This window comes from Cyprinus carpio, chromosome B22 (assembly GCF_018340385.1).
Source record: "Cyprinus carpio isolate SPL01 chromosome B22, ASM1834038v1, whole genome shotgun sequence".
Lineage (NCBI taxonomy): Eukaryota > Metazoa > Chordata > Actinopteri > Cypriniformes > Cyprinidae > Cyprinus > Cyprinus carpio.
The window spans coordinates 32607117-32620253 of record NC_056618.1 but is presented as its reverse complement, the minus strand read 5'-3'; the positions used below and the strand labels follow the sequence as shown (position 1 = coordinate 32620253).

Sequence of the window (13137 nt, the reverse complement as noted above, 5' to 3'; positions counted from 1 at the left end):
TTTAAGTTTATGCATAAAAACTTTAATGATTGAGGTTAAAACGTTCACAGATTCTAAAGGTTTCCTTCTCTAGTCAAACTAACAACAAGGCACCGTATCCACCACAAATAACATTACTGTATTAAGCAATGCTTCATAGGAGTTTTCTTGTACAGGTATGGAACAGGCAACCACAAATGAGTTTTTTTATTTTTTTGAAATGCACATACTTTATAGGGAGATGGCAAGTTATTCCAAAGTCATCCATCTGTTAATCTTCATCCACCCAAAAAATAACCATGATAATGTTACAAAAGAACCAGGAGACCAAAACCACAAAATCATCAAGTTATTGGGGACTTAATTCCTCACAAACAAAGTTAAAGGTGAGATGTCTGTGTCCTTAAGAAAGCTTCTAGTTTACTTGTTAAATCTCAAAAGATCCATACTAATTTGTAGTGCTTCGTCAAGATCGTTGTATCGAGCGGCAGCCTATCCAGGTTCAGGATTTCCAGTCTTCTGTGTGTGATGTCACTAGGTTTACTCTTCCCCAGCTCCTTCCTCCTGCTCCATCTCTACCAGAGCTGCGTGACGGTTAGCCTGTGAGCCCTCTTTGAAGAACACCTTCTTGACGACTCCTGCTTTTGGTGCACGGATCGTATGCTGCCCAGAAAGAGAAAGGACCCGATCAGTTATAACATGGACCATAAAGTGCACTTAATGAGAAAGTGACAGAGCCTCACCTCCATTTTCATGGCAATCATCACCATTAGAGGATCTCCTTTCTGGACCGAGTCTCCAGCCTTGACTAAGACCTAGAAACAAAGCAAAGGCAGGTTCCAGAAGTTGCTGTTTGGGTTCCATGTAGATTAACATTGTAATAGTTTGATTTGGAATGCATTATTCTGGTCTCACACAACAGAAAGCACACAAACTGGGTTTGCCTGAAATACCTTTTCGATAGTGCCTGTCATGGGTGCAACAGCGCCACCCTGTGCACTGGAGCCACTAACACCAGCCAGGAACTTGGGCACAGGTACGTCCACCTGGGCACTCCCCTCCTAAACAAGAGCCAAAACAAAACATCATCAACAGTCTTGAGTTTATGGTGAAGTGTAATACAAGGATGGAAGAAACCCACCATAGAAAAGATGTGTACGGTGTTGTCCAGAATGACTAGTTTGGGTCGGGACAGCACTCCATTGACGGAGCACCGCAGGTAAGTCACGTCTCCCTCCATCTGCAGCGCTCCTGATACATGAAACACCTGACCTCCAGTCTAACAGACACAAATGAAAACGTGTGAAAATTCATGTTTAGTACATAATGACACTTAACTTAAGACTGTGTGAAATAGGGGGGGGGGCGATATACCAGTAGACACCATTAACCAGTATTGGTCTATCGTCTCTATTGTGGTTACATGCTCACGTGATGTTAATGTGCTTTGTGGCCATGATAACTTATCGTCTGCACACTTTTTTAAAGCATTGTGGTTTAAAAACAAGTTATTTTGAGCCACTGAAACACAATCAGCAGCGAAAGAGAACTAATTCTGCTGTATATATATATATGTGGTCAGAGAGCCGTTTGCACATGAAGATGGTTATTTTTGCCACTTTATAGGCCTTGAACTGTTAAATACACACATATTCGTGTGTGTCAAAATGCCCGTCTTTGCAAGTATTCTCATAAACACAGTAATTTATGTCTTAAGATAAAGCAAATGGCTGTAACAGTATATTGGATCTGGACAGCTCTTAAAGTGACAGCAGTCTAATACTCCTGCTGTCTGTCATTCATGTTAATCAAACATCAAAAGAGAAAATCTCTCACTGCTATACATTTATTAGTTTATAAAACGTATGTAGCATTTCTTATTTATTTGTTCAACTGTAGTTGTTTTTCTCCTATTGCTTGTAATTTTTAGTGTTGCTTGTATTGTTAGTTTCTTATTATTTAATCACTGGCTGTTTATACTTGTCTTCAGTGAGCTACAGTTTTTATTTATTGTTTTGATGACATTTCTAAAATGTTTGATATCATAAAGCATATATATCTATATCTATATAAATATCTATCTATATATATCTATATCTATCTATATCTATCTATATATATCTATATCTATCTATATATATATATATATATATATATATATATGCAGGTGTGCATATAACATTTTACAGTCTAAAACAGAATTTACCTCCATACTGTATGTCCCGTCTGGATTGTAAGTAATAGATAATGCCACTTCTGCAAAAGAAATATTAATGTCAGAAAGCAAAACATCATAATGGTGCTAAAAATGAGCTTTGTTTTCTTTAAGCGAAATATAATCTAGTATATTTGGAGACACTTCTTGGTGAGATTCACTCATCTGTACAGATCTTGCTGTGCAGATTCTATTTCAGGCTAGTTATGCTGAAATCCTCTATAATGATCAATGGCATCTCTTCAGTGCTCATATAATATATATATATAATGCAGACGCTTCTATTTCAAGTGAATGATCTGATAGTCTTGACAAGTAAAAGAATCAGGTGAGCCGTCCATTAATTAGCACACTGATCATTCATAATATTCATGATAACTGACCCTCTGGAACTATTAGACAAGAATCTGATCAAAGCAATTACTCCTATGACTGCAGAAACTTAATCATGATTAATCTGCAAGAGCTTGACCCCTGACATCAACAAAATATGTGACGCTTAACTGAACACTGAAGCACTGAATAAATGTTGAATAAGAAAAAGCAATTTTATAAAGTCAAAAAAGAAATCTCAAAATGAAAAGGGTGCAATATGCACAAATTATTCATGCAGATATGAAAATGTACATAATATTTATATAATATAACAAAATATAAAATTGTCAGGTGTAGCTCTTCTTCTATAGTGATCATTCAGAATCAAATCATGTTGACAGGAGTGTATCAGTCACTTCTTCGGACTGTGTGTGTGTGTGTGTGTGTGTGTGTGTGTGTGTGTGTGTGTGTGTGTGTGTTTATCAGAGCATGAAGGCTTACTGTCGTCCCCGAGCTGCAGTGTCAGGTTCCTGCAGTGCAGGACATTGAATCGTCTCCCGTTACTGGAGGCAAACGGAGAGAACATGTCTGCAACAGAGAGCTTAGGTTAACATCTCAAACAAGCGTCATGTGCCAAAACACACACTGAGCACCAAAACCCAGCAGACTAAAGTTCGGACACACTTGAATTAGTTTCTAATTCTACAAACGATGCATTCTCACCGCTGGTTTGGTTTCTGTATATCTCCGTATGCTGTTTTTCGCGGAGCAGCAGACCCAGGGCGGCCTGACAGAGCAGTGCACCCGAAGGCCTTTGAGCTGCGGGGAACAGCTGATCATAGTGCTGCGGGATGAAGCTGGTGTGAACGTTTCCCGCCTCGAACTCCGCATGCCCCGAAAGACTGAGTAAGAAGTCGATGTTGGTGTTGAGACCCACAATCTGTGAAACACACATACACAATGTTAATATTGTAAATTATAGTAGAGTAAATCACGGAGTTGTGCTGTTTTTAAATGTCTTGGAAGTTTATGGTTCAAGATGTTACACAGTGGTGGCCAAACTTGTTGGAACACTAGTATTTCCACAAGCTAAAAAAAAATATGGTTTTAAGTCAGTTATTTCTATCTTTTGCTGTAGTGTGTCAGTAGGAAATATCAGTTAACATTTCCAAACATTCATTTCGCCATTAATTTCAAAGGGTAGAAATAACAGACTTGAAAATACTAGTGTTCTAATAATTTTGGCCACCACTGTAGGTGCGGTCACATTTATTGTTGGTCTGAGAAATTTTGCTGACAAAATCCAGTCATTTCAATCATAATCTGTCCAAATGATAAAAACCTCCTCACACAAACTTCTCTTGCATTTGGTTTGCTTGGTTTGAAAGTGCTGCAATATTGACAATGGACAACAGAAACACAAACGCTAAAGCGAGCGTAAAGATTAGAATGTGTGCTTACGTTGTATTGTCGAAGGCAGTATCTGAGTCTCTTCAGAGCGGCTGCGCGGTCTTCCCCCCAAACCACCAGTTTAGCGATCATTGGATCATAATGAGCAGACACTTCATCACCTTAAATGTGTTCAACAGACAAACAGCAGTTAGCAACCAATCATAATTAAAAATAATTAATTTATAAATGCATTTATTTAAAGACACTCCATGAGTGTTTTCTCCACTACACACGATTGTTGATTGTATTGTCATATTTATTACGTATTTTTCCTTCAGACTTTAAAGCTGCAATGCCACAGATGTTTCATGGTTTGTTGTGACGTACATCCATGTGTTTTGCTGATTTTATCAGCCGATATGAGCATGTCACAGATATATCTGCATCGGCATAGAAGCCAGTTTTTTTCAACAGAACATATAACGCAGATAAAAAGCTTGCAGATGGTGTAAGAGAGACCCAGGTCACTGTAGTGACAGCAGTGTTGCCAAGTCTGCGGTTTTTCTCCGGAATTGGGCTACTATAACACTGTTGCCGCGGATTGTTTTTCATGTCCACGGGTTGAAGCGTCCCCAATAACGTGATATTTATCCTATGAAATGTGAATTGTACAAAAACAACCCTGCAGGACACTTGAAATGTCACATCAACTAGAAGAAGACCACCAGCTGAGGCAAGTCTGACCTCAAATATGAGATTGGTGCAAAAACCTGGCAACCCTGAGTGACACCAGCTAACCCTATCACTTCAGTTAAGGAGGTCTTGTTTTCAGGCAGTGCCAGTGTTCGCTTGACTACCGAGTCAAGCGTTGTCTTAACGGTAAGTTGTTAACTAGTTTGTGAAATACATAACTTACTGTGAAGTTAATAAACAATGACCCCATCTTTTACTCTTACAATGAGCTTATCATACTCATCTGCTACATTAAAAGGGCCGGATGACTTCATGGATGGAATCCAGTCATAAAAACTGAATTTATTGTATAACATGGAATTTTGTGGAATTTGTCATGTGTTTATGTATATATATTCTGGTTATGTATAAAATTAATTCTATATACAGTACCAGTCAAAAGTTTGGACATACAAATGGGAAGTGACTGGTACTGTACTAGAATATACACAAAGAAATATCGGCAGATATACCGATATATGACTTTTTACTCCCTAATATCGGTATCGTCCACAAAAACCCATATCGGTAGGGCTCTAAATAAGACCTAATGTGAGTTTTAGTTTCATGCAATCTTCTAAGGGTGAATTTCACAAGACTGCTCTGGGGACATAACCAGACCACACTTCAATTGAAAATGAAAAGAAAATTAATAACAGAACAAAAATAAACAAATATTTGGATAAAGATTTGAAGGCCATTGAGAAAATCTACATTATGTCAAAACACACATACTACATATACCTCTTGAAATTTAATTAGCATAATACAAACACAGCAACAAAAAATTTTCTAATGTTTTAACATGGAAAAAAATCAATTTAAACTGTAAAAAAAAAAATTTAATACGATCCGTGTTCACACAGTTCTGTGAAAATAACTTAGAACGCTGTATTATGCATGCAAGGCCAATATTTGGTGATTAAATAAAGAAATACTACATCCACATGCGCATGTCGTCACCATTTTTTTCAAATTTACATTTTTGCCGTTTCTACAGAGACAATAATTGTATCAAACTTGCACTATGAAACCAGTTTTCAAAAGTTTGTATTTTGAGGCCCCCAAATGTCTGAATGGCCAAAACACATTTTTAGTCGTTGTTGTTATTGTTGTAAACCTCCTCAAACTGTTTTACTTTAATGGTAAATCGTCACACGAGATTAAATGCAGAGTACCTTCTCGAACCCCCGTCTCTATGCGTGTGCACTGATCCCCCTGCGGCGTGGACAGGTGTAGCAGCGGCCCCGCTCCGGGAAGGAAGTCGTTATTGGGGTCTTCAGCGTATATTCTGGCTTCGAAAGAATGACCGTTCAACACGATCTGCTCCTGAGAGAGGGGCAGCTTCTCCCCCGCAGCCACCTGATGAACGGAGACACCACGTCTGATTAAAACTGATGACGTGTAGACAACGGCGCGACTGTGACCCCTTGTGGACGAATCTGCAGTATCTGGGAAATATGTGAATATTTTCAGGAGTTTCTTACGCGCAGCTGCCACTCCACCAGGTCTGTTCCCGTGATCATCTCTGAGACGGGATGCTCCACCTGCAGACGCGTGTTCATCTCCATGAAGTAGAAATTGTGCTGCGCGTCCATGATGAACTCCACAGTACCTGTTAGAAAGCAATCCTTCAGTCAGAAATTAAAACTCCCGCCGAGTTACAAACCTATATTGAATACTTCACATGAATATATATTAAAAAGTAATGAATTCATCATGTCTTCATGATCCTTCAGAAATCATTCTAATGTGCTGATTAGAAACATTTCTGCTTTTGTGGAAACTGATACATTTTTTCAACTAGGAAGTTGAAAAGAACAGGATTTATTTGAAACAGAAATCTTTTGTAACATTACGAATGTCTCTTTTGATCAGTTTGATGCATCTTTGCTGGCGTCACATGGCGTTATCATCACCTGCTCCTACATAGTTGACTGCTTTAGCGGCTCGCACCGCGGCCTCTCCGAGCTTCCTCCTCACCTCAGGACTGATGCCCGGCTGTAGTCACACACAGGTTTCATTAACACAAGTGTACATCACAGACTTCACCATAATGCATAAGATGCTGTCATATTTACCCCTGGAGCCTCCTCGATGATCTTCTGGTGCCGTCTCTGTACACTACAGTCTCTCTCGAACAGATACACCGCATCGCCGTACTGGTCACCAAACACCTGCACCTCAACGTGTCTAATGCAACAACAAACACTCATGTGTTACATCAGACATTTGACCCTGGAGCACAAAACCACGGGTTAAACCACACTGTATGGGGTTTTTATACCAAAAATCATTAGGATATTAAGTAAAGATCATGTTCCATGAAAATATTTAATACATTTCCTATCGTAAATATATCAAAATTTAATTTTTGATTAGTAAAATGCATTGCTAAGAACTTCATTTGGACAACTTTAAAGGTGATTTTCTCAATATTTAGATTTTTTTGCACGCTCAGATTCCAGATTTCCAAATATTGTCCTACTCTAACAAACCATACATCAATGGAAAGCTTTTGGTCCCATATATCAGTGTACTGAGGCTGATCATCCAAACAGACCTGGGGTTCTCTACAAACTTCTCGATCAGCATCACGTCGTCGTTGAATGACTTGCGGGCTTCTCTGCGAGCCGACTCCAGCTGCTCGTGAAACTCTGCTTCTGAGAGTGCGATGCGCATTCCCTGCGCGATGCAAATAAAGCGTTGCGATTTCAAGTATGTGTATTATTACAGAATGGTTTAGTGAAAACGCAACCTACCTTTCCCCCGCCGCCACGGACTGCTTTGATCATCACAGGGTAACCGATCCTTGCGGCCTCGCTTTGAAGTTTGCCATCTGATTGGTCCTCGCCATGGTAACCCTCAATGATGGGCACGCCAGCAGCTGACATAATGTGTTTAGATGTGCTGAAACAAAAACAAAGACGGACTGAAACTTAGAAACTAGAAAGGAAAGCTTAGTCAAATGTTGGCTAGATAAACCTTTGCCTGAAAGTGAAAGACCACACTATACAGATAATAAGACATTGCTAGATAATAATTCTACTTTTGAAGAGTACTTATCATGGAAATACTACACTTTAAACAAATATACTGAATGTAATGTTTTTGGACAATTTGCAATTTAACAAATCAACTACATTTTACGTAATTTCATAATTCTGTTGTTTTTGAAATAAAGTGTACTGCTGACTGTACTGATAAATATTAAAATATATTTTAGTTTACCATAAATGTCATCTCTATTGAAACTTATGCCATGCACTTATATATACTTTATGAAAATGACATTGCAATTAAATATAAAACTTTAAATTCAATATCAAATTACGTAACTTGTAGTTTAAGCAATTAAAATATATCCTTTTACATCCCTTATGAAAATTCACCACGGTTTTATTACCAAAACTGTCAGTTTCAAAGGGTGTCCCTCAGGGATCAGTTTTGGGACCCATTTTATTTTCGTTATACATAATATTTGTGATAACATCCCAAACATTAAATATCATCTTTATGCAGATGATTCTATTATTTATTGCTTTGCGTCATCAGCTTCGCAAGCACTTCAATGTTTACAGACAGCATTTAATACTGTTCAGTCTCTCCTTTGTCAACTTAAGCTGGTTTTAAATATAGATAAGACTAAATTAATGATGTTTTCGACCTCTAAATTAAAACTAAAAAAATGTCCTGATATTTTATCATTGCAAGGCACTAAAATTGAATGTGTTATGTGTTATAAATATTTGGATAGTCAGTTAAGTTTTAAAGTACATATTGACAAATGAATTTCCAAACTTAAGCTAAAACTTGGTTTTTATTACAGAAACAGAACCTTATTTTCATTTAATGCTAGACAATATCTGGTATCTGCAACATTTCTACCTTTGTTGGATTATGGAGATATACTATATATGAATGCCCCAACACATTACTTAAAAAAACTTGATATAGATTTCCATAGTGCCTTACGTTTTATTACTGGGTGTAGCTATCAAACGCATCACTGCATTTTATATGAGAAGGCAGAGTTACCATCCTTGCATACCCGAAGAAGTATGCATTGGTATTGTTTTATTTATAAGTCGATTTGCAGTCTTAATCCACATTATTTGTCTCTCAACTTCTCAAATTCCAACGGACGCTTTTGTTTTTGTTGTATATTGTATAATTGTATACTTTTACTATTTGTTGCTGCCTTCTTGGCCAGGTCACTCTTGTAAAAGAGATTTTAATCTCAATGAGTTTTAACCTGGTTAAATAAAAGAACTGAACTGATTACAGTAAAAGTGTAGTAACCACAGTTTTAAATATAGTAACCATTAGAGCCCGACCGATATATCGGCCGGCCGATATTATCGGCCGATATGAGCTAATTGCATTTAAATCGGCATCGGCATTTATAACGGCCGATGAAACATGAGAAACAGAGTCTCATGCTTCACTCATGTTATGAGTGTTGCATAGTTTGCCCACCAGAGGGAGCTCTGCAACTCCCCAGTTGACAACAGCGCCAAAAATCCACTACAGAAGAAAGCTATCAGCCGAGCCACGGAGATGTACTTTTTTGACGGTGAGTCTGTCGTTCGTCATGTGAAATGATTGTAGATTTAGTTCATACACTGTATATAAAAAACAGTGTGGTAGTTCTAGCTAACGGTCCTATCATTATCACTACTAAATATTCTGTAACATCACTTACAGCCGCTAATGCATTGCTATATTATATTAGCCACAAAGCTAATACCATGTTTATCAGTGGAAGAGCGCGAACGTTTAATAAGAGGTCAAACTATAACGTTAGCGTTTAACTTATTCTAAATATATCTGCAGTGTTTCCCACATAATGACCGCGTAACTGTGGCAGGGGGGCGCGTGTAGTCAATGACTAGAAGTTATGTACAGCGTGCCTCGAAAAAACAACAACTGTTACGTTATTCTAACGCTAACATAGCTTCCTTTTTAGCAGGCCCCTTAAATGCTTGCTATTAAGTGTTTGAAGGTGGTTCTTCTCAAAATTGACAGCGGTGTGTCATGACACTAACGTTAACCATTCAACTTCGAATTGATTCCGTAATCTTCCGGTAACAGTAGGCTAACTTTACGTTCGCCAGCGCATGACGATGTTTTGATTCAGACTGCAAAAAGAGAAGAGGAGAAGATATACGGGTCCGTTGTGAATGTGTCTGTGAGAGCAAATATAGTGTAGTTACAGTATACTACAGTAGGTGCGTCAGAAATGATTAAACCAGAGGGGACATGTAAATAAATGTGAGCTGAACAAGCGGTTTTTTTTTCTTCTTTTTTACAGATTGTTTCAAAGCAGCTTTACAGACATAACAGGAAAAATGTTGTAATAATATAGTTAAATATAAGTAGGTAAAAGGTAATACCTATTGCTTGACAAATAAAAAAAAATATATATATATATATTTTCTCTATATTTCTCATTTTTGCCTATGTAGGAGATCCCTGTTTATTATTATTATAATTCTAATGATGACATGAGTAATGATACATGGTGATATTATTAATACACATGCTTATTCTTTCTCTGTCTCTCTTTCTGCCCTACAGATGGCTGAAAAAAGGTGAACGCTGTAGCAGCAAAGTGTGGGACTACTTCTGCAAAGATTCCTCTAATGCAGTGTTCTTTTGATCATTAAAAAAATATATACTTTTGATGTGCAATTGTTTAGTCATTGAGACTTTAATCTAAGACTTTTTTTAACATAATCCCTTCTGGAAAATGGGTTTATACAGCCCACATACATAGGACAGGCAGATATTTTACTATTGAATGTTGTGTAAGTGTAGTTTATAGGAAATGGGTCTAATATCCAGTTTATTTTCAAAATCAAAATATCGGCTTATAAATCGGCTCTTTTCGAGTTAATATCGGCATCGGCCCCCAAAAATCCATATCGGTCGGGCTCTAGTAACCATTGTTTTTTTGTAAGTAAAACCATGGCTAATTTTCATAAGGGATGTGCTTCAGCATGTTAGTCAACACATCAAAATAAGCGTACTTCTTTAAAGCATGACAAAAGATAATTAAAACAATAGTTATCTAAAATGTACTTTCAAGTCAATCTTAATTTGATATTACAAAGGGCACTTTTTAAAAGTTAACCTCAACAGTCTCTCTTTAAGTAAACTTAAACGGCCTTTATTTTGTTATTTATTTGTCTACATACCTTATTTTCAAAATATACTTTTAAGATCTGAAGTACATTCGTCAAACAATTAACACCATCCAAAATCAATGTATTGTTTACATAATATATGTGTACTGTGTTTATTTACTCCGTATACATAAAGACACACACATACAGTAAATATTTACATTAAATTCATTTATAAATACCTTTAATATATAAACATAACTAATTTCTCATGTGCATGTATTTATATTTTATACATAATAAACAAACACAGTACACACATATATTATGCAAACAAAAATTTTAATTTTGGATGCGATTAATTGTTTGACAGCACTAATTATTAAATACAATGAAGCTCACTTTTTTCACAAGTTACTGCAGCTACTACAGTCAAATATCTATTTTATTTAATGACTGTACCTTTTTATTCCCATGTCCCGAATGGCCGATGATGGCGGGCCGATGAAGATGATGCCTTCTTGTTTGCACAGTTCAGCAAACTCAGTATTTTCTGACAGGAATCCATATCCAGGATGCACCGCCTGACCAAAACAGAAGATTTAACCAAAAATAAAACCCACACCCCCTATTCAGTTATATAAAAAAACAACCTCTTAGCATTAGCACACCTGTGCAGAGGATTTCTTGGCGACATCCAGGATCTTGTCCATGCGCAGGTAACTCTGCTGAGATGCTGCTGGCCCGATGTGATACGCCTCATCCGCCTGCCATTACAGACCCAGTTATATAACTCTATCACCCGCCTGTGATCAGAATATGAGGATGCATGTATTCCTCACGGTTTCCTCTCACCATGGCCACATGCATGGAGTGTCTGTCTGCGTCGCTGTACACCGCAACCGAGCGAACGCCCATCTTCTTAGCCGTCCGCATCACCCGGCATGCTATCTCTCCTCTGTTAGCAATGAGGACTTTCTCAATCCGGCCTGCACATTGAGAAACAACCCCTGCAAGTGTCCTTATGAATTATAACAATAACGTGCATTAGGTAGGTAATAACAGCTCTTACCCACGGATGCATGTCTGATGGATCCTCTGGTCCAGATCAGTGTCCTGCAGACAAGAGAGCACCAGATCTTACTTCAGGTGTTTAGTAAACAGAATCTGAATGGAGTCAAGGGCACGTTCCTCCGCAGAGGTGACCTCTTCGTTTCATGTGCAACCACAATGCATATTAATAACTGAAAGATGCTGAATAACAATCAATTAACGACCCAGAAACAGCAAAAGTGCACACATATGCGAATAACTTAATTATGCACACCTTGCACCAAATAGACATTCATTAGCAGCACGTTCCTCCCTTAAAATATGACTAAAGCATTCACAAAGATATCCGCGCAATGAAATTCATATCTCGAAATGCATTCGTTTAAAAGAGAAATGTGATACTTCAAGCAGTTTGAATGTCATTTCTGACAGCTCGACTGATATTAGTGCAAACTGTTCTGATGTGATGAGCACTGTATCGTCTGTTGATATTTTATGATAAAGTAGTTTGTGACTTACAGTAGGTGTCTGTATAGAGCTCTGTTGATTTGAGTTTTCAGAAACACCGCAGCCATGGTCACAGTGTTAGCATGTAAGTGCAACTAACACGACTCTGCTCTAAAACAGCGCGTTGATTTCATACACTTCATGGGTTTCACAGCTTCATTATCATAAACTTGATGGAACGCGTCCAAATATTTACACTCAGTTGAATTAATCCGTGTATAATGTCATGAAAACGATGATATCTGTGATGCTACTCGTAGCCGCTGGAAAAGCAAACGCATTAGGTTTGACCTCGACCACTTACCGTACTTACAGCAGCCAATCAGAAACGGGAGCTTGGAGGCGGGGACTGACGTGTGTGTGAAAGGATTGTGGGATAGGTAGTGCAGTAAGATAAGAAACATGCCAGCGCCTTCACTTCAGTCATACTATATAACTTTTGACCCTATAGCGGTTAAAAATAAAACTGCTTACCTCTCGCTTCATCACAGGGGAGCTACTTTTCTCTGTTTATGAATATGACGTGACACTCACGGGCCAGTGACGCGTGTGTGTGTAATTTCCCGCGAAATCCGTCCTGACAGAAATATTAAGGTTCCGTTCAAAATCGCATCCTCTCTGAGCAAGTACTTCTTTTAAGTAAGTAGTTATTTAGCGACCATTAAAATTATATTTTATATAGCATAAATGTAATGTGAATGTTATTCTTCTCATGAAAGTGTTATTTGCATGTAGATGTACTTTTTTGTTTAAAATGTAATAGGGAACATTTCTCAGGTTAAATGTAGTTTAAAAGTTTTTATTGTTATTTATTAT

The 13137-nt window shown here is 37.8% G+C and overlaps 1 protein-coding gene across 1 annotated transcript; it reads right to left on the bottom strand.

Annotated features, from left to right (window-relative positions):
* Positions 1-12621, bottom strand: mccc1 (methylcrotonyl-CoA carboxylase subunit). Its single transcript, XM_042749960.1, has 19 exons — positions 12334-12621; positions 11834-11877; positions 11617-11750; positions 11433-11528; positions 11224-11345; positions 7396-7543; positions 7197-7318; positions 6715-6826; positions 6553-6634; positions 6121-6248; positions 5812-5995; positions 3971-4080; positions 3233-3449; positions 3011-3097; positions 2186-2235; positions 1121-1258; positions 933-1040; positions 723-794; positions 1-642 (listed from the first exon to the last, which is right to left on the bottom strand). The coding sequence occupies exons 1-19, from the start codon at positions 12387-12389 to the stop codon at positions 520-522; spliced, it is 2133 nt and encodes a 710-aa protein (XP_042605894.1). The 5' UTR covers positions 12390-12621; the 3' UTR covers positions 1-519.
* Positions 12622-13137: the final 516 nt, after the last annotated feature.

What these genes read in the sequence shown, in the direction of transcription:
- mccc1 (XM_042749960.1), bottom strand. Translation starts at nt 12,389, where the DNA reads ATGGCTGCGGTGTTTCTGAAAACTCAAATCAACAGAGCTCTATACAGA. An exon ending in TCCGTGGCGGCGGGGGAAAG is followed by an intron (nt 7,319 to 7,395) that starts GTAGGTTGCGTT and finishes TGCATCGCGCAG; the next exon opens with GGAATGCGCATCGCACTCTC. An exon ending in CCGTACACATCTTTTCTATG is followed by an intron (nt 1,041 to 1,120) that starts GTGGGTTTCTTC and finishes GCTCTTGTTTAG; the next exon opens with GAGGGGAGTGCCCAGGTGGA.